The sequence below is a fragment of the Aspergillus sclerotioniger genome, assembly GCF_003184525.1.
Source record: "Aspergillus sclerotioniger CBS 115572 chromosome Unknown BO94scaffold_1, whole genome shotgun sequence".
Classification (NCBI taxonomy): Eukaryota; Fungi; Ascomycota; class Eurotiomycetes; order Eurotiales; family Aspergillaceae; genus Aspergillus; species Aspergillus sclerotioniger.
Window position 1 is genome coordinate 754,272 of NW_020290991.1, and position 19,877 is coordinate 774,148.

At 52.2% G+C, this 19,877-nt stretch overlaps 5 protein-coding genes across 5 annotated transcripts; 1 reads left to right on the plus strand and 4 right to left on the minus strand.

Annotated features, from left to right (window-relative positions):
* Window positions 1-15: 15 nt before the first annotated feature.
* BO94DRAFT_529784 (uncharacterized protein) lies at window positions 16-3,114 on the plus strand. The gene is made up of 2 exons (XM_025610527.1): window positions 16-601; window positions 663-3,114. Exons 1-2 carry the CDS (start codon window positions 48-50, stop codon window positions 2,953-2,955), a joined length of 2,847 nt encoding a protein of 948 aa, XP_025473163.1. The 5' UTR covers window positions 16-47; the 3' UTR covers window positions 2,956-3,114.
* Window positions 3,115-3,342: 228 nt separating this feature from the next.
* Window positions 3,343-5,418, minus strand: BO94DRAFT_8296 (SEC14 family lipid-binding protein). The gene is made up of 4 exons (XM_025617696.1): window positions 4,986-5,418; window positions 4,755-4,896; window positions 4,317-4,697; window positions 3,343-4,261 (listed from the first exon to the last, which is right to left on the minus strand). The coding sequence occupies exons 1-4, from the start codon at window positions 5,243-5,245 to the stop codon at window positions 3,731-3,733; spliced, it is 1,314 nt and encodes a 437-aa protein (XP_025473164.1). The 5' UTR covers window positions 5,246-5,418; the 3' UTR covers window positions 3,343-3,730.
* Window positions 5,419-5,635: 217 nt separating this feature from the next.
* BO94DRAFT_529786 (putative transcription factor (Snd1/p100)) lies at window positions 5,636-8,789 on the minus strand. The gene is made up of 2 exons (XM_025610528.1): window positions 8,523-8,789; window positions 5,636-8,323 (listed from the first exon to the last, which is right to left on the minus strand). The coding sequence occupies exons 1-2, from the start codon at window positions 8,658-8,660 to the stop codon at window positions 5,813-5,815; spliced, it is 2,649 nt and encodes an 882-aa protein (XP_025473165.1). The 5' UTR covers window positions 8,661-8,789; the 3' UTR covers window positions 5,636-5,812.
* Window positions 8,790-9,494: 705 nt separating this feature from the next.
* On the minus strand, window positions 9,495-10,925 carry sod1 (superoxide dismutase SOD1). Its single transcript, XM_025610529.1, has 4 exons — window positions 10,547-10,925; window positions 9,841-10,172; window positions 9,685-9,781; window positions 9,495-9,619 (listed from the first exon to the last, which is right to left on the minus strand). The coding sequence occupies exons 1-4, from the start codon at window positions 10,557-10,559 to the stop codon at window positions 9,597-9,599; spliced, it is 465 nt and encodes a 154-aa protein (XP_025473166.1). The 5' UTR covers window positions 10,560-10,925; the 3' UTR covers window positions 9,495-9,596.
* A 6,807-nt stretch (window positions 10,926-17,732) lies between these two features.
* Window positions 17,733-19,477, minus strand: BO94DRAFT_561878 (sedoheptulose-7-phosphate:D-glyceraldehyde-3-phosphate transaldolase TAL1). The gene is made up of 4 exons (XM_025614248.1): window positions 19,039-19,477; window positions 18,656-18,970; window positions 18,204-18,587; window positions 17,733-18,148 (listed from the first exon to the last, which is right to left on the minus strand). The coding sequence occupies exons 1-4, from the start codon at window positions 19,075-19,077 to the stop codon at window positions 17,912-17,914; spliced, it is 975 nt and encodes a 324-aa protein (XP_025473167.1). The 5' UTR covers window positions 19,078-19,477; the 3' UTR covers window positions 17,733-17,911.
* Window positions 19,478-19,877: the final 400 nt, after the last annotated feature.

Genomic DNA, 19,877 nt, shown 5'->3' on the forward strand with positions numbered 1-19,877 from the left:
TTCTCCATCCGCCCTCCGATGACCGACCCAGAACATCGGGCATAACCATGTGGTTCCAGGCGACGCTGCTTCTGCTCGCCTCGTGCGTTCCTTCGTCGCTGGCCATCTACCGGGACGAGGTCAACCACATCGACTACCATCACGCCCTGCTCGGCCTCCCCGCTTCCCAATCCACCTTCTTCCTCAAACCTTCCGCTTCCTCCAACGCCTCCTTACTCTACACCCTCTCCGAAAAGTCGCTTCTCGGTGCCGTGAACCCCAAAGATGGCTCGCTTGTCTGGAGACAGAATCTCTCGCGATCTGCCCTGCCCGCGGGCCACAACGGTGCAAACGGTCTGCTCCGGGCCTCCGAGGGCACAAATGCTTTGGTGAGCGCGCTGGGCGACTATGTGTCATCGTGGAGTGCGTTGGATGGCAAATTGATCTGGGAAAACTGGTATGATGGTGAAGCCGTGGCGGATCTCGAGCTCCTAGAGCTGGAAGATGTCAGTGCGGCTCCGTCGACCAAAGACACAGTGGCGCTTTTCGGCGGGAAGGCTGGCGTTGTCAGAAGACTGGATGGTGATTCGGGTAAGACGAAATGGGAGTACTTGGATGAAAGGTGTGAACCTACTTGGTCGTGTTTTCCATGGGAGCTTCTCCCGCTGACAGTGCTTGATTAGTGGTGACATCCCCTTCCAGTTGTCGTCCTCGGCCACCGAGGTCTTCTACGTTTCCCTGCAACCATCCGCGCGGAAAGGATACAGAATTAAGGTTGTTTCGTTGGATCCCCTGACCGGCCGGCAGACCAAGGAACAAATCCTGAGCTCGGAAAACGACGTGTCCAGCGCCGACTCTGTTCTCTTCGTGGGCGCAAACACCGCCTCCCCGTTGATTGTCTGGGCGGACCCATCACACAAGACGCTCAAGGTCAACGTCATTGGAACGAAACAGGTACACGCGTTCGATGTCGATAACACAAGTGGCGAGAGCATCAGCTCGATCACCATCCATGCTCCCAAGAAACTCGAATCGTTGCCACATTTCCTCGTGCATTACGAGACGGAGTCCACCACCTGGGCTGAGGTTTACCATGTCGACCTAAAATCCGCCCGAGTATCCAAGGCCTACGAACTTCCTCGCTTGCAGGGATGGTCTGTTATCTCGACAAGCAGCAAGGATGCCAATGTCTACTTCACCCGTATCACCCAGTCCGAGACTACCGTCGTCTCCTCGGCCTCCCATGGCGTTCTGGGCAGATGGCCCCACCAGGCACCCCCAATGGAACAGGCTCTGCACTCCGTGTCGGAAGTTGTTGCCAAGGGTGATACTGTTGCTGTCCGATCGGCCGCTGCTTTGGCATCCGGTGATTGGGAATTGATTCGCAATGGCCAGATGGAGTGGACCAGATATGAAGCGCTGGCGGGTGCCCTGGCCGCTGCTTGGGTTGAGGAAGATGTCCAAGAGGATCTGGCACACCAACTGCAAGTCGAAGGTCATGAGAGTCTCTACGGGGCCTACATGCACCGCGTCAAGCGCCACGCCAGAGACCTCCAGCATCTTTCCGAGTGGCTGAAGGGGCTCCCCAAGCGTATTCTCACCAGTATCTTGACTGATGAGGTGTCCAACCTTGATAGCTTCGGAATCGTCAGACCCGTTGTTGTGGCCACGGAGAACGGAAGAGTCTACGCCCTTGATGCTGGCAAGCATGGCGCCGTGTCCTGGAAGGTTAAGGCCGCGGAAACGAAGTCATGGAATGTGAAAGCAATCCTGACTCACCCTGGCTCTGCTACAATCTATGCCGATGACGGCAGCTCAGTCACTCTGGATGTCACGTCCGGTGAGATTCTGGAGCGCACCCCAGGTACCACGAAGATCCGCTCTATTGCTGTCGCCCACGACGGCACCGCTTCTGTGACCGTCGGTATCAAGGACGACGGTGCGCCCCTGGAGTCTGTCGATGGCCAGGGATTTTTCGTGACCCTCAGTGATGATGGCCGTGTTCTCGGATGGGCCGCTAGAGACAACCAGCACCCGGCCTGGCAGTTTCTGCCTTCCCAGGGTCAGAAGATCATCCATGCCACCGCACGACCCTCCCATGACCCCGTTGCTTCGATTGGCAAAGTCCTGGGCAACCGATCGGTCCTCTACAAGTACCTGAGCCCCAACCTCGCCCTGATCACTGCCGTGGGCGAGAGCTCAGCCACCTTCTACCTCCTCGATGCCATCTCCGGGAAGATCCTCCATACCAGTACCCACCAAGGGGTCGACCCCACCCAGCCCATTGCCTCCGTCATCTCCGAGAACTGGTTCGCCTACTCCTTCTGGGCCGATGCTGTCGACTCATCCTCCGCCAAGGGCTACCAGCTGGTAATCTCCGAGCTATACGAGTCCCCCATCCCCAATGACCGCGGCCCTCTGGACTCCGCATCCAACTACTCCAGCATCACCGACCTTCCTCTTCCCCACGTGATCTCGCAAGCTTTCATGATCCCAGAACCCATCTCCCACATGGCCGTCACCCAAACGCGCCAGGGCATCACGGTTCGCCAACTCCTCTGCACCCTCCCATCTTCCAACTCTATCATCGGCATCCCCCGCCCCGTCCTTGACCCGCGCCGTCCCATTGACCGGGACCCGACCGCGACTGAAGCCGAGGAGGGCCTCTTCAAGTACAACCCCTTCCTCGAGTTCGAGGGCAAATGGTACCACTCACATTCACGGGACGTCGCCGGAATCAAATCCGTCCTTTCCACCCCAACCCTCTTGGAAAGTACCAGCTTGATCTTCGCCTTTGGCGGAGACATCTTCTCCACGAGAGCGACTCCCAGCCAGGCCTTTGATGTCCTAGGCAAGGGATTTTCCAAGCTCCAGTTGGTCATGACGATTGTGGCCTTGACAGCGGGTGTTATCGTTTTGGCTCCGATGGTATGTCCCCTTCCTTTCCTCTATCCCCATCATTCAGGCATACCCTAACCGGGTAGCATCCTATCGAATCACAAACAACTAACCAATTCTCCTCCCCACAGGTCCGGAGAAAACAAATCAACATGATCTGGAAAGCATCTTCATGAGTTAAGTGGTGTGTATTATACTGAATCAATAGTTGGGATAGTAGAAGAGCATAAACCTAGCTATTTAGATATACGATGTAAAGACGTAATACAAATACATTGTCCTAACTTCCTTCCCATTTTTATCTACCTGTATGCCTATCGAAAAAAAATACATCTGATCCAACTCAGAAAACCAAACACATGTAAAATCAATGTGTGAGTATAGACAGATGTATAGTATGTATGACATCCCAAAAAGCTTTTCAGTTGTTTTGAGGATTAAAAAGCAATGTAGGGGGAAAAAAAGGTTTCAATGAACGGATATTAATTTAATCAGAATGAATAAATGATAAGATCCCCCGAAATAATTATGCATCTTTCTATGGTTCTGCTGCTGCTCAGACAGATGATATTTCAAGCCACAGGTAAGGAATTGGACAGGATGAAGATGTATGCGTGTATGTGTGTATGTAACAGATAACAGGAAGGGAAGTGAAGTGGACAGTGTCCTATGAAGTAAGTAACCTAGCCCAGGAAGGATTTCTAATGCTGCGGCAATGTGTTGTTATGAGAGGTAGATAATCTAGGGTGGGTGGAGGTAAGCGATGGCGCTCTGATTAGTATCTTGATGGTGGATGGGAATATTGGAAGATTCTGAAAGTGTAATATGTAGTAATGTTGTGAAGAGAAGTGGATTAAGCAGCCACTGTTTGCGCAGGGGCATTCTCCCCGTTGGCTGCCGTCTCTGTCTCCGAAGACGCCACCTTCTCGTTTTCACTGCCAGGTTCAGGCAGCGCTTGCTCCTGCTCGGTGGGCTTTTCAGCCTGGACAGGAGCGGTGCCGTTGCTCGACTCTGCTGGAGACGCACCAACAGGGACATTGGATTTTCGGCTCTCACCGTTCACCTTTCCGAGGACCTCGACATGGTCGCCCTTGAACAAAACTGGGCCCTTGATGAAGCCAGGCTTGGTTTCTCCCTCGGTAGGAGAGGTTTCCAGAACCCCAACGAGCTTGCGGGCTTCTTCGTCGAGGTAGGGCATGTCGCCCCACTGCCAGTCCAGCTCGCCGCCGTACTGCTTAGGGATGCTGGAGGGGTCCATGAAGGAGGTCAGAGTGGGTTTTACTTCGGCGGCGGAGAGGATGAAGATCTTCGAGGTGGTGCCTGGGTCGAACCAGCGCTTGATCCAGCCCCAGACGGTGGGGAAGAAAGAGGGGGCGCCGATGATCTTGAATGTCTCCGATTAGCTGGCTAGCCTCGTTGAGTTGAGGAAGTAGACTTACGAAGATCCGGTCCAATGTCTCGGGATAATGGGCAGTGGCCAGGACACTAGCATCTTGCATGTGTCCCTTCAGGTTCCAGAACTGCTTGAGCCCAACCCCGCTAACATCGACAATGTTGGTTGATGTGACAATAGGCGTTTCCGGGTTCGGGCGAGAGAGCTGCGAACACAATGGCATGACAAAGTTGAGGAGGTTCTCGTAAAGAGCGAAAAGGCGCAGGAGACGCTGCGGGACCGTAGAGGACTGGTGCGTCTCGGCAGTCGAGGCGGAAGAGGACATGGTTGAGTTGTATGCGGCCATGTTCTTGCTGTTCAGGTGCTTGATCTCGAAAACATAAACGGGAATACCGCGGCGGTCTCGACGACCGGTCCATTGCGGGTACTAGATAGAGCCATGGTTAGCTGCTGGCACTGTATGGGTGTGGATTCGTTTACGAACCATCCGCCTGGCAGCATCGTACGAGTCCACTTCGATGTTCTCGTACAGCGACTCGATGGCATTGTCCCGACGCCAATCCTCTGTATCCTTGAACTGGCCCCAAGCACCCTCGATATCAAACTTGCGTGCGCGAAGGAAGCGCCTATGAGAAGAACAAGTAAGCTTCCCTTCAATGGGATTGAACGAAGTGATGCGGGTTGATAAGGCAAGCCGCTAGAGGATGGAACATACAGCATCGTCGCATCATCATGGCTCGCCTTCTCTCCGTCCCGTTCAGGCTTGTAGTAGCCTCTTTCCTTACACAGCTTCTTGAAATCCTCCAGCTTCTTTTCCTGGTCGTCAGTCAAATGGTGCAGATGGCCAGCGAGCCAAGCAGTGCCCGCCGCCTGCGAGGCTGACGCCACGGGATCGTTCTGGGGAGTGGATGCATCATTAGAGCTGGCGTCACTCTCCGCCGGAGTTTGGGAAGACTTTGATCCCCAGAAAGGCATCGTGCTGACTTGGTGATATATATTGGGGGTTTTTGAAAAGGAGCAAACACGCAGGCGCGAAGCACCGAAAGTTGGGCGGGTCAATTACGAGCTGAGTTCGGCGTCGGCGGATGTCGGCAGTCGTTCGTTGTTCGTCGGTTTCAAACCCGTCACGGGGGCTTGTTTCAGGTTCAGGAAGCGCCGGTAGTGTCGGATAGCAATTAAAAGGGCCCAAGAACGAGCGAAACCGCAAACACGAGGACGATGGCGGGGAATTGGGACAAAAGACAGGCCAACGGGGCTGTCAACTGCGCAGTCGGAAACGACCGTCGGACAGTCGCGGGCACAAGGGCCGCTTACGTCATCTATGCGGGCACTTATGCCAGGCACAAAGGGCGCATTGATTGATTCCTCAACTTTTGGTATCCTTATTCAGAAATATTTCAAATATCCTAGACTAAATATAGCAGGTCAGATGAGAGCTGCCAAAGCCATTCATTTCATCGTCCATGGGAATCAACATAAAGCACCGTGTGGATAATAGTACAGGCATCTCCCTCCACAACTCAACTAGAGCACAACCCTGGTTTAATCCTCGGTCAGGTCGCCGTACTCCCACATACCCCGACGCTCCTGCTTCGCCTCCTCCTCCACGGTGCGAAGGTGCGACAGCGTCTCCTTGGCAGCCCGTTCCCAGCCTTTCAGCTTCCTGGGGACCATGGCCAGACCTTCACGCACAATGTCGGCATTGATGCTGTGGTCCAGGTTTTTGGACTCGGTAGGGTCCAGCAAGGTGACGTGCAAGGTTCCCTCCGGGGACACGTAGTCAACGTTGGCAACGAGCTCGCGGTTGTAGACTTGCTCCTCAACAAAGGCAACGGCATCCTGCAGGTAGTCTTCAGAGCCAGGGAACTGGACGAAGGAGAGCACCGCATCTGCCGCCTGGGCGCGAAGCTTCTGGACAGAGAACTGCGGCTGGCTGAGAGGTCGAAGGCGGGACCAGGGCAGGACTTCCGAGTTACCGAAGTCGATGTACACAACCTCGGCCTGCTGGTTCTCGCGGTCATTGCGACGCACCTTGGCACGGTACCAGTCGTTGTCCTCGGTGAACTTGGCCGCAACAAAGTCACCAGCCTTGGGAGGCCCAGGCAGCGGGGTGTCATTGGCCTTGTTGAGGTGGAAAGAACGGAAGGCACTCATCAGCTCCGTCAGCGCGGAGGTGCCGGTGCCAATCTGCTGGACCTTGACGCGTGCGTTGGTCGGGTCGACGTAGGTGACAATCACATCACGGTAGTCCTTGCGGCGCTGGGCAGCCTCGTCCTCGGCGCTGTTGCTGCTCACGGGAGCCTCTTCTTCCTCCACAACATCCTTGCTAGGGTCCCAGTCGTGCCAGAGTCCCTTCCGGGCTTCCTTAGCCCTCTGCTCCGCAGCAAAGTACTCTGTCGCGTGGCCGGACTGTTCAGCGGAATAAGGGTGAACGGTAGCGAAACCCTCCTCCAGAAGAACCTTGGTGAAGTTCTCCTTGTTCACATACAGGGTGCCGATGAATCCACCAACCTTATCAATGGTCTCCACATCGATCTCGACGTCACGCTGCATACAACGCTTGTTGGCCAGGTCATGAGCCTCTTGACCGAAGGGCTCGGATGCCTCGCCCGGGTTGCGGGCAGAACGGGGAGCACGGATACCCGACAAGACCAGAGTCAACTTGGCGTTTTCGCGGGGAACCAAGACAGTGAAGCGAGATCCAGACTTAACGAAGTCCACAATGGCGGGTACCCGCTTCTGACGCTGGAGGATGGAGACCTCCATCTTGGCCTTCTGAACACTTTCAGAGTAATCCTGGTATTGTTTGGGCTTGGGGGGCTTAGCAGCCCACATGCCCTTGCCCTCTGCCTGGGCCTCGGCTTCAGCAAGCATCAGGTTGTCGTATTCGGGGGATCGGTCCTCATCATCCTGGCGGTGACGGATGACGGAAGCGAAACCCGCCTCAACAAGGGCCAGAGCAATGTTGGTGTTGCCTTGGACGACCGTGGCCACATCTCTCTCCTCGTAGCCCTCCGTAGCCGGCTTCTTGCCGTTAACGGTAACCTTGACGTGCTTACCGATGATCTTCTTGCGCACGAACTCCTTAGCATCGGCAGCAAATGGGGCTTGTTTAGGGTCAGACGGCTTGGGTTGTCTGACACTGCTGAGGCTGATCTTCTTTTCTTGACCGGCCTTGTTGCGGATGAAAAGGGTATCCGCATTCAGCACGCGGCTAACAATGTAATCTTCGGCCCCGCCTGCAGGACCCTTGGGAGCAACCAGACCGGTAAACAGGCCGACTCTGGCGTCCTTGGCCACTTTTTCTGAACGGCGGAAGGCTGCCATCTCGGCACCAAGGAGGGCCGAGTGGTGATCATGGCAGCGGGCAAGGCCGGCTTCCAGCAGGAACTTGGCAACGTTACCGTTCGGGTGGAGAACACTTGCGATCAATTGACCTTGCGGGGTGACGCCCAAGAGAGATACCTGAACCTTCCGCTGCAGGACTCTAGACTCAACGAATTGGAACGCCTCGTCGCCATAAGGCTCGGCAGGCTGCTCTTTTCCATCAGCGGTCACCCGCTTGGCTGATGGCGCACGGACGCCCGCCATGGCAGCGACAACCTGCAAGTGTTCCTCTGGAGAGAGGAGCAGACGAACGATCAATCGGTCGCCGTTCAAGACCCTCTCGACGATACCCTCGAGGTGTTTGTCCTTCCATTCGTTGACCAGGCTCTTGGGGTCAGACAACTCGTAGGTGGTCTCTGTGCGACCCTTCTCTGTCCCAGCCCATGTTCCCTTGCCCTCCGTCTGGGCGTGGTCCTCCAATGCACGGAGCCGTTCCAGGTACGCCACTGTTTCTTCGGACTCGTCGTTGCGCTTGCCGGCTTCTTCGCGGACGCGGGTCCATCCTTCCTGAACGCTGATGTCGGGCAACGAAACATCGAAGGTCGGCAGCTTGATGGTACCGTAATCGCGCTTGGCACCGGTAGGGATGGTGTAGAGGACTTGGAATTGTACTACTTTTCCGACGAGGAGCTCACGGAGGAATTCACGGGAGTGGAATCCATAAGGCTGTAGAGAGGTAAGCGAGCAGTGTTAGCAGGTCGTATGATAGCTGATACATATCAAAAGGGGATCGACTGAATCGAGAATGTGAGAGTCCAGATGGAATGCAACCAACCGGCCCCCGATGCAGAGGCCACCTATCCAGGCAAAAGGAAGATTGTCCCGCACATTGAGATTGCATGTAGATTGAAAGAAACCGGCTCACCTCATCGCCCTCTCTGCGCAGCCTTGGGGCTGAGACATATGCCAGACTAAGGATGCGTTCCTGTCCTGGGTTGGTGATATGCGACAGCACCACCGTGTCGCCGGACAGGACAGATTTCACACGGGCTTCCAGAGGCATGCTGGAAAGCGACAGGCGAGACCAAGGAATAACAAGGAGAGATACAGAGAAATCAATTAAAGAAGTAGGAATGGAAGTGAAAATTATAAAAGGGGATAAGGAAGGACAGCACTGTTAAGCAAGAATTATTGATAGGAGAGGAAGAGAAGAAGACAGTCGGACAACCATGAGGCCAGGTACAGCAGTCGGTGTAGCCAATCACGCCAGGGCGGACACCTGACTTTGTGGGGGAGTTCAAGTCTGGCCGGGTTTCCTCCCTTCAACGATCAGCCCTTTGGTTCCTTTGGAATGGAACTGAGGATCGTCGGCGATTATGATCAAAAGGGGTGAATTTTCATACAGTGCAGTACTCTTATTTAATACGATAAAATGATCCCATCGCGGCCAGGCTTGCTGCACTCCAAGCTTTCTTAAGCTTCACCGCCAACAGTGACAGCTCCCCTTTCACCAATGATGCTTCACCAACTGGCGCAACTGAATTTCATTGTCCTCAATAATCCATCGCAGTAATGTTCCAAACGTTCGCACTACGCACCTCAGTCCATCCTTGGGAGTTTGTTCTTCGTTATGCTCGTTACCTGACATGTTCTACGACACAATGTCCACGGCTGTAGTGGCTAGCAATGCCAGCTGCTCCAAGAGAATACCTGCCTACCAGACGATGGTGCCCTGCATCCCATGTCATGTGAGAATAAGTTAGTAGGAAAAGGACATTTCTTCTGTAGCCCAACAGTTAGATACATTCTTGTTTACCCACATTAGAGCTATTAAAGTTCTGGTACAATCTGGCAAAAACGCCGGAGATCATAATTGCTGGCATCAAGTCATTCGTGCGTTCATTTTATTTCCTAGCGGCGACTAGATATCGGCAGACTATTTCATTTTGACTAAGCCCTTCATCTCCTAGACCAACAGCTTTGGAGATTAATTCGACACTTAAGCGGCAATGCCAATGACACCTGTGACAGAAGATGAGATTAGTATGCAAGGCAACCAAGACCAATCTCATAAGAGGAAAGCTTACCGCAGGCGGGACGAGGACCAGCGTTACCGGTCTTCTTGGACTCCTCGTTGCCACCACGGCCGAGGTCATCGGTACCGGCGTGGACGACCAGGGTCCGCTGGATTCACTGTATTAGTATCATCATGATAACAACATACACGGGGGTGTAGAACGTACGCCCAGGACGCTCTCAGCACCGATGAGCTTCACCAGCTTGTCCTGCTTGGAGCCAACGGCGTTACCCTCGGCATCGGTCTTGAAGTTGCCCAGGTCACCGACGTGACGGTCGGCATCCTCGGGGGCACCGTGGGTCTTGCCGAAGGGGTTGAAGTGAGGGCCAGCGGAGGTGCAGCCGTTGGTGTTGTCACCGAACTGGTGGACGTGGAAGCCACGCTCAGCGTTGGCGTCGTGGCCGGTGATGTTCCACGAGATAGTGGTGGGGGTGTTCTCGTCGGCCTGCTCGAAAGTGACAGTGCCGGAGATCTTGGAGTCTCCACGGATGACAGCGACTGAGAGACGGATCAGCCCATGACTTCATAGACGGAAAGCTTCCAGAACACGAGGTCCAACAATGAACAGCCTCCAACGGTCCAACCGGACTTAGTCGTGGTACTATTAATACCAGAAAAGCACCAGCTGGCCGGACGGAACAAATGAGATTGCAGAGATGGGCAAATGCCCCTGAGCTTGCCTGGCTGGCAAACAGGGTCCCCAGACACCTCAGACCGTGATAGGTCGGAGAGCTTCGAAGGAGGGATCGCAAGGTGCTCAAATCTGCTCACTCAAGGTCCCCCGGCCACGGTCGATCGTGGATCCGTGGAGGAGAAAGACCAATAACAAGAGCAGAAAACCAAGAAGACTGAAGAAAAGCGCAGGTACCTACCAGCCTTGACCATTTTGGCGGTTTATGAGATCTGACTACCTTGGATCTAGAGATAAATTCAAGATTTGAGGATGATGAGGATGGGGGAAGAAGAAGGGAGGAAGTGAACGAGGGGTACATAATAATAATGAGTCGCCGAAAGCAGGCTGCGAGTCAGAGAGCAGCAGCAGCCAGCCAGTGCCTCGGACTTGGTGCTCCTCCCTCTCCCCAGTGGATTCGACGGGCTTCCAATGTCGGTGGTCTCTTGGGTGCTGCAACCCCCACCTGGCGGGGTTAAACGGAATGACGTTTTGCTGGTGTATTCCACCCCTTCCGTCGTAGCTCTCGTCCCGCGATTCATAAGCAGCTCGGGTCCAGACTGATTCCCTGGAACTTTCCCCCAACCATTGGTGCGAGTAATCTCAAGCCGAGAAATAGGGACCCTACCATAGTAGATAGATAGCTAGCAACTGTACCGTAGGAAAGCCTGTGCCATCCGCGGAAGACCCTGGTGGCTGTCAGTGTCGAGTGGCTGCCGCGAACTGCAGCAGGAACTGGAAGTGCAGATAGCTAAGGTAAGGTAATCCCGCGACAGTATCGATCCGTATCAATCGCCCCCACTTGCGCCTCCCTCAATCTTACCGCCCGTATCGTCGTTACCACCGCGCCATCGGCATCACCTCATCGACGCCGTCGTTCTCTCATATCATTAGCCTCATTTTTGTCGTCATTGCTGCTATGTAAACAAACACTGTCTGGACTAGAATCTCAATTTTTTCCTACGCTGAAGGCTATCGCTCCGCTTGAAGAACGACATACAACTCCAAGAAGCGATAACGATATGCCATGCGAGATGACATCAACATGCGGCGCGTCTTGAACACCAGCAGCATGCACATTTTGGGCTTTTCATCCCGCCTCCGAGACAGCAGCACTGCTTCCCAGTAGGGTCCGTTATGGAAACCAGAATACAATGCTGTCTTGTGTATGGTTTCTGGGGCATTTATGGTCCTCTTTACGAAGCAGCAGTAAGATAGCAGCTCAAATACACTTTATCTTGCTCACCTTTCTTTTCACCACAGACAGTAACCGAGCTCTTGGCCTGGACGTTCAAAGACAGCCTCTGATCTTTAGATAATGGCAAACTCGGCTCATGCGCGTCAAAGGCGGTTCAGGACCGCTTCGACATCCTTAGACTCATGCAGTGGTGCATTCGATCATTGCATTATTAGTGAGCTGTGTCCGAGCAGGACTGCCTCAGCACACTTCCCACTGAGGCCATCTGATTGATGAGATGCGGCTGCCATGAGATCTTGGGCTTATCCATTGGACCTATCTTTTAGCCAGTGATCATGGTTCCCTGGTTGTTATAATGATTGATACAGCATCAGGTATTCCTGATATTGCTGGTCCAATTGATTGCGGAGCTGAAGAACAGCGGGAGCGGAGCGGACTCATGCAGGGAATGTCGCACCTCAGAATGCAAATTAGAGATTTCGAACTGGTGCAATCCCTTTATGGTAATGTCATCTTCTCCTAATGGGGGCCCAGACTTGGTGATTGGTGATTGAACTACTGTCAGCAAGCAGTCATCTTTTGCAGTGTCTTCTGAATCTTGCCATTGCATGAGGTTGGACTCACCTTCGTGGCAGATATTTCCCCTTGTGCTACGGCAGAAATCACGGCATGGTGACTTCTGTTAAATGATGGCATGCTTCTTCTAAAGTTATGATCAGAACATACTATGCGTTTTTTGAACTCCTGATTACCTGACTGCACAGCTCTCAGGTCAGCGTGGCAATTATTATTCTCCAGTACTTGCTCTCATGACGAGCTCGTTCAGCTTAGTCTCATTACCGTCTTACGTCGCTGTCCCCACGTGTCGTTCACTACTTTCAATACCTGAGCAACCGCGGTTCCATTCAGAGCTGTCGTTGAATGTATCCCCAGTGCACGAGTATTGCAACCCTAAATTCAACGAAGTGCGTCATGATGGCCCATTAACCCCTTCAGTGCCCATCGTTCACTCCATGTAATCTGCTCCATTTACTTCTCTCGTGAGATGACTGTGATAGTAATCTTTCACAATGCTTAGATGACTGGTGCCTTGAATCGCCCTTGGGTATTTATACCCCTTCTCTGCCGCCATTCAACCTTCCTCATCTCTCATCTCTACCTCCCCAAGTAGCTACCCAAAGAGGCCTCCTGATACATTTCCAGGGGTTTCTTACTATCTTTCTTTATATATTGTAGTCTATTGCACTGCTGTTCATCAGTTTGATACCTCTTTGACAGCGCCCCGGTCAGGTTCTTGCTCACACATGCCTCCCAATCCCTTCATGCCTTATATGATTTAACATCTTCATCGTGAGCTATCTCAATTTCAGTCTCACGCTGTGGTCATATCTTCTTATCTATGTTTAATCCGGAGTATGCCTGCCATTTAGAAGGGTTGGACGCAGGATTCTTGCTACACACTGCACTCAACATTGTTAGTGCAACTGTCTACGGAACACACTGGACACTTTACGAATTAGCTTCAAATTGTCGGCTTAGTGTGGAGGTCGACCCGTATGCGGCATCTCCCAGGATATTCAGGATATTCCTCCAGAATGGTCAGTGACGATGCTACTGCACCAAAAGGCCTCAGTATGCAACAATACCGAGACCTACGAATCCATGGCGGAAGAATAAATCCCTCACTGGTCTCTTCCGGCCATTCGATACATCGGACCTATATTATTTATAGGAAACAGGTCTGATCCGCATAGGCTCAATGCATATGACAGATTTGACAGGGACTCTAAGTATCAGTCCAAAGGCCAACGAATATCCATCTGCTTGGTTATATTATTGGTTTCACAATATGTGCCGAATTTGCACCTGGCTCTCTTTACCAGCTGGTTATTAGCCTTCACCTCAAATGATGTGACCGTTCTACCGCAACGGAGCACTTTCCAGCTCACAGTAGGCCTCATTGAGCCATTACCTCGCTCTCACGTCCGGCAGAGACAAAGGGTTCCGCCTGAGCGTTGCCGGTGTTACAGCCCCACTCCCCGAATTCAATGTTGGGACGTCTTCTACTTTCCGCATCTAGTCGCCACTGATAATATATCTCTTTTGGTCTACGTGGTAGCAGCATCGACATACAACAAGTCAATAACTGAGTCATATACTCCGAAGCCAACTACAGTCATCCGCCGCTTGTCACTCGCGTGGCCGCTAAGCTCGCAGAATACCTCGAATATATACGTCTTGACCAAACTGAACAGAAAACGACCGACAGTATACCGCATACTCAATGTGTTATATCGGGATTGTCATTTCTGCTGTCCGTTATCGGGATGATAACGAGGCGATGACATTGACTGCCGCTGCAGTTCGATTGATTCTCGCAGTTCATTCTCATATTTACGAGGAAAGCTCAATAATTGGCATTCACGCCGGATTGCATTCGGTCAACGAAATGCATGCGGATTATGGCAGATACGATACTACACGCCCATTTCCCGATCCTAGCGATGACGGCATATGCGCAGCTTTATTCGCCATACAATTATATGGAGATGCTCCTTCGATCCTGAAGACGCTGGGCGCGTATACTCAGCCTCTGAAGTAAAAGCGCATTGGCGCTTGCGAATGGACTACATTGACACTATCTCAAGTCCAAGTCATTGTTGGACCGTGAGCTACGGGCTGTAGATCCGGAGAACAAGAAGAACAAGAAGAACAAGAAGAACCTGCACAATGGCCTGTGGCGTATGATGCAGCTCAACAAGGCCTTGTCAAAGCCTGCACATCGGTACCACTATTCGGAAGACTATTTGTCTTTCGTTCGGCAAACGATGGCCTGATTCAGTGGGAGTTCACAGACTCGTCTACTTGGTCCACCGGCCCGAATCCACCTCTTAAATTCTTGCAAGCGACAGCTCGGCTCCTCTGAACACACTGCGGTGAACGTGACTTACTCCAATGGCCATTTCACCACCGTCTACTTACAGACTCTGAAAGACTCTTCTCTATCGTTTGACGCTGCATAGCTCGCCGAAGGGGCATTACACACGCAAAAGCGTTCTCCAAGATGTATTCGCGGCGCATTTATAGAGCAGCCAGCATACAACGACCTTTCTATTGTACAAAGACTCGGCGTCGTGAAAGTACAGACGCGACCACTTTCAGAAAGTCCAACAAGCATGGCTGGCTTAAAACGGCTCATGGATTATGTTACCTGTCGAAGGAAGTCAGGAAATGTATCCACTGATAAGGTCCGACTTTGGACTGTGAAGACTTACTTCATAATATTTAGAGGGGGTACTCTTATGCACTCCAGGCATACTTGAGATTTCTGGGAATCCACGATCTGAGTATAGATTGAACTCCACCCATGCAGGCAATGCGATATCTGACGGGGCCTTGTGGCATGCGCACACATATTGCTACATCAAAGACGGTTATGATAGAAGTTCCCAACTAGACCAAGAGAGATACCTCTTTGCTAGTGGGACAATTCCAAGGTGAATAGGTTCCAACAAGTTATGGACTGCTTAAAATGTCCCGTGAACTATGGTCTTGATGCGAAGAAAGTCACGATGTGCGACTTGCATATACACGGCCATCACGTCGTAACATAACTCGGAACAGCATGTACCAAGCGGGAATTGACACGCGTTTGGAGACTGCCTTGCACAATAGCAGGTAATCAAAGCCACAGAACTGGCTCGAATTCGAAAGAGGTCAAGCACGAACGTTTCGTGTCTATTTCTATTCGCCTCTGCGGTGACGACTTCTCTAGTCTCTATCAGCAGCGAGCAGTATCAAAGACTCGGAATAATCGAGCGGCTAAGGGTCCAATGTCATCCGATGGAATGTCAGAATGGCATCTAAGAATGACCGATAACGTCACCCATTCTCGTCATACATCTCTTTATACATGACTGCTAACGACCACGCCTGAAGAAGGTTCCGAACAGGGGGAGGCGTCATCTAAGCAAGAGCCATCTGGCAGTCAGCCGGAGATTGGCCAGGGTTGGCAAGGCGCGTTCTGAGGATGAATCTTGACTCGGCGTGTTAACGCGAATACGAGGACAAGGACGACAACTTCGACGCAATGATTCTCGACCTGCTGCGTGGAAATGAAAACAGCGAGGCAGATAAAGTGGAACAAGAAAAACGCCCTATTGCGGCTGACCGGTTAAAACACTTTATCGACAGTGCCTCTGCCCCCAGATTTGATGCTCTGGATGAGTGCGCGAGAGTATGGGCTATTGCATTCTCCCTCCGGTGAGATGTCATCTATGACGGTCTAAACATACGACATCAAGTTCAACTTCACGGCAAAACAGGTTCCACATTTGCTTGCGCCTCCCAATAGTCGCAGCAGATCAGTCACAGCATCTTACTGCAATGTCGTCAAGCGAAACAAACCAGCGAAACTGCGTCTAACGCTTGCATGCCTGTTTCACGTCTGGTACTGCCATGAATCAGCACCAAAGGGCAGTCTGAGGTTTCGGTGGGCAGCTGGGCTGCTCAGTAGCCGGTAGGGTTGCAGAATATCGTGCCCATGATGGCATGAATACGCTGAGAACAACTCCCTATGCAATCATCTACACGGCAAGCAATAACCCACTGTACAAGACTCGGCTCTCGGCATCTAGTCAAACGACATCCGGCATCTAACACCGGAAAGAGCCTGAAACATCTACATCGATATCATAACTCGGTAGACTAGTTTTACCATCTTCTAACGATATACTTGAATCTCTATAAAGTAGAGAGAAGAGCCTAGGCACATCTAGTGTCTAAGCCAACTCTACATATTCCCAGCCTATCCACCCATCAACTAGCAAACGGGATACATACATCGAGATGGAACAAGTTATAAACACTCACTTCATCTCCACATAAACAGCGGAGGGTAAATCCACCCATTTCCCAGCCTCATCACAGCAGAGCTGCAGCAGTGTTGCAACCAGATACGCTTGTATCATGAGAGAAGACCTATGGTCCCTGCGCGAGGACATCGGCAATGCATCAACAGCGAATCCATCGCCTTCAAGTTTCCTTGCCACATGACAGAATACATTGGTCTCGCAAGAATATCGAGAAGGACCCGCGGTAGCAATCAAAACCTACTATCAACAACATCAACCGGATCTTCCGGACAAAGGGCAACACCCTACGCAATATCTTAATCGAGCCCTTCCAGGGACTCTCACAACCCTTACGTTACGACCCGATAGTCAATCAAACCGAAGAATGATATCACAATATATCATTGAGATCAACCCTCGCAAGCGGTGTTCTTTACATATACAATACAATCTCCAGCTTTAGCTTCATCGCTGGGAATCAGTACCTTGTATACCCGAACACATTGCCGAATCAAAACCTAAACCAACCATGACCGAATTCATCGCTGATATCCATATCCATATCGAAAGTCTAAACGATATGATACAACCTAATCCAAAATAACCGCACCCCTATCCTTTCTTTCTTATATTGGATATCAGAAAGAGACAGACAGACAGACAGGAAACATATCCTGACACATCCATACACTCCATCCACTCTTCATTCTAACACACCACTTCAAACACACCACTCCAATTACTAAATCACGGAGCTACTACATCCTTCTCCTCCTCTATCCCTTCTCCTTGCGAACCCAGTACACAGGGTTCCAACGATCAGCAATCGCTCTATATGGGCTGAATCAGGGGTATTCTCGAATGGAAACCGTCTCTTCCTCGAGCAAAAAAATCATGAATGAGGATGAAGAAAATGGGGTCGTGCATATGCATGCGTACTACATGCACAAGTACTATATGCTGGGTCGGGCGCATGGGCGGGTGTTGATATGTGTTTGGGTTGGATTGGGTGGAACATATTTGGAGGAGTTTCATTGAGAGGAATTATGGGGTTTAGAAGGCGGAGGGATAGTACTCCATACGTTAGGTCTCGTTGCTTAATGGTGGTGGCTTACTTGATGTGTTGGGCTGGTGGTTGGTTATGGATGGCTGGGGTGAAAAAGGGAACGGTGGAATGCGGGGTGTGGCATACTCGCTTCATCAGTCAGCACGCTGAATTCTGGAAAGCATGGATCAGAGAAGCTAGTTTCATTTGAAAAAGGGATGGGTTGTGGAACTGAATTCGGGTTGAAGGGTCAAATGGAATTTGGTCAGAGTGGAAGCTATTTGTTTGTCATGATAGGTCGATTTGTAGTATATTAAGCGCCTATAGCTGCATAGCTACGATCTACACTAGATATGATCAACAAAACTCAATCATAATTCGTATCTACCCAAACGAATTTTTCAGGTCATCAATTTTACACACATGGGAATAATAATGGTCGTCACAAAATGCATAATGTCAATCTCCCGCTTATGCCTGGACCTTCGCCTTCAGGATGTCCTTGAGGGTAACGGCGTCGGCAGCGAACTTGGAGATACCCTCACGCAGCTTCTCGACGGCCATGGCCTCCTCGTTGAAGTCGAAGCGGAACAGGGCCTCATCGTTGATGTAGGTGCGCTTGGGGATGTCGAGACCGGCGGCGCTGGCGGAGTCGAGCTTCTTGGGGACGGCAGCGGTGGAGTTGTAGAGGTCCTCGAGGAGGTTGGGCTGCACAATTGTTACTTTCCCATACGTGGTAAAATAGAGTTCAGGCAGCACTTACGGAGATGGTCAGGTAGTCACAGCCGGCGAGCTCGGTGATTTCACCGGTGTTACGGAAAGAGGCACCCATGACAATGGTGTTGTAGCCGTGCTTCTTGTAGTAGTTGAAGATGCTCTGGACGGACTTGACACCGGGGTCCTCCTCGGGGGCGAAGTCGCGCTTGTGGGCGGCCTTGTACCAGTCGAGGATACGGCCGACGAAGGGAGAGATGAGGTAGGCACCGGCCTCAGCGGCAGCGATGGCCTGGACGGTGGAGAACATGAGGGTCAGGTTGCAGTTGATGCCGTACTTGGACTGAAGGACCTCAGCGGCCTTGATACCCTCCCAGGTGGAGGCGATCTTGATCAGGATGCGGTCCTTGGAGATGCCGTTCTCCTCGTAGAGCTGCGGGATCATTGTGTCAGCAATTGATGCAGGGAGATAGTCATCGAGGAAGTAAAGAAGCGGCATACCTTGATGATGTGGAGGGCCTTGTCGATGGAAGCCTGGGTATCGAAGGAGAAACGAGCATCGACCTCGGTGGAGACCTTGCCGGGGATGATCTCGAGGATCTTCTTGCCGAACTCGACGAGAAGACGATCGAGGGTGGCATCGACCTGCTCGTCGACAGTCTTGCCCTCGGTCTTACCCTTGGCGACAGCGGCATCGATGAGGCTGGCGTACTCGGGCTTCTTGGAGGCAGCCAGGATCAGGGAGGGGTTGGTGGTGGCATCCTGAGGCTTGTACTTGCCAATGGTGGCGAAGTCACCGGAGTCGCAGACGACAACCTAAATTGACAATGAATGATCAGCATTGAGGATGTAGCGGCAGGGTCGGATGAGCCGCAGAAACTTACGGTGCCGGTGGACTTGAGCTGGTCGAGAGAAGAAGACATGGTGGAGGTAGAGGATGGAATGGTGAAAGGAGATGGGATGGAATTAGAGTAGATAGAAATGGGAGATGGGAGATTGTAGATTGTAGATTGGGGGGAAGAAAAAGAAGATGAATGGAGAGATGCAAAGATGACGAGGAGGAGAAAATAAGAAGGGAAGGGATGTGGCGGGGGAGAAAGTGAGAGAAGACGACGAAGCCGGAGCCGTGAGCAAGCATCGGGAGGACAGACGAAGGAGGGGGACGATGGTGGGGCAGCTTGACGGCCGATGACGCTATGCCGCCGGTCCTCTCTCTTCCTCCTCCCCAACCATCTTCTCCATCCCTCTGCATCACCGCTGCTACCACCACCACCACCACCACGCTCAAAACATCCCGGTAGCAAATCCTTGCCGGTCCCTGATTCTCCCCCCCCCATCCCCCCCATTCTCGCTTCCATCGTCTTTCTCCCGCCCTCGTGCTTTCCCCTCGTTGCTCCGGCGAGTGTTCGGCCCAGAGTGCTCCGGTTAAGGCCCCAGACGGCGAGGTCCACCCCACCGGCTAATCACAACCCACAGGGAGCCCTTTTTCCTTCACCGGAGCTTCCCCCCCTTCCGTGGGTGTTCCCCTGAGGCACCACAGTCCCTCCGGTGGAGATCCACCATACAGCTGCGTCTTTTCTTCAAAGGAACCGTGTCTACGATGCTGCTTCCCATTCGGTCTATCTTAACCGCCACCCTATCCCCGTCTATCGACTAACTATGTAACAGTAGCTCGGATCCTCCGCACTGCCCGCTCCACAACACAATGGCTGGTTTCTGGTTG

Bases quoted from the DNA above. Each gene is read 5' to 3' on its own strand.
- BO94DRAFT_561878 (XM_025614248.1), bottom strand. From the start codon at position 19,077: ATGTCTTCTTCTCTCGACCAGCTCAAGTCCACCGGCACC. The intron at 18,588-18,655 runs GTATGCCGCTTC...ATGATCCCGCAG, and splicing joins AGGCCCTCCACATCATCAAG to CTCTACGAGGAGAACGGCAT. The intron at 18,149-18,203 runs GTAAGTGCTGCC...ACAATTGTGCAG, and splicing joins GTGACTACCTGACCATCTCC to CCCAACCTCCTCGAGGACCT.
- BO94DRAFT_529784 (XM_025610527.1), top strand. From the start codon at position 48: ATGTGGTTCCAGGCGACGCTGCTTCTGCTCGCCTCGTGCGTTCCTTCG. The intron at 602-662 runs GTGTGAACCTAC...GTGCTTGATTAG, and splicing joins TGGGAGTACTTGGATGAAAG to TGGTGACATCCCCTTCCAGT.
- BO94DRAFT_8296 (XM_025617696.1), bottom strand. From the start codon at position 5,245: ATGCCTTTCTGGGGATCAAAGTCTTCCCAAACTCCGGCGGAGAGTGAC. The intron at 4,698-4,754 runs GTTCGTAAACGA...GGCTCTATCTAG, and splicing joins ACGATGCTGCCAGGCGGATG to TACCCGCAATGGACCGGTCG. The intron at 4,262-4,316 runs GTAAGTCTACTT...GAGACATTCAAG, and splicing joins AGACATTGGACCGGATCTTC to ATCATCGGCGCCCCCTCTTT.
- BO94DRAFT_529786 (XM_025610528.1), bottom strand. From the start codon at position 8,660: ATGCCTCTGGAAGCCCGTGTGAAATCTGTCCTGTCCGGCGACACGGTG. The intron at 8,324-8,522 runs GTGAGCCGGTTT...ACCTCTCTACAG, and splicing joins TGCGCAGAGAGGGCGATGAG to CCTTATGGATTCCACTCCCG.
- sod1 (XM_025610529.1), bottom strand. The intron at 9,782-9,840 runs GTACGTTCTACA...CAGTGAATCCAG, and splicing joins GTGCTGAGAGCGTCCTGGGC to CGGACCCTGGTCGTCCACGC. The intron at 9,620-9,684 runs GTAAGCTTTCCT...CTTCTGTCACAG, and splicing joins TGGTCCTCGTCCCGCCTGCG to GTGTCATTGGCATTGCCGCT.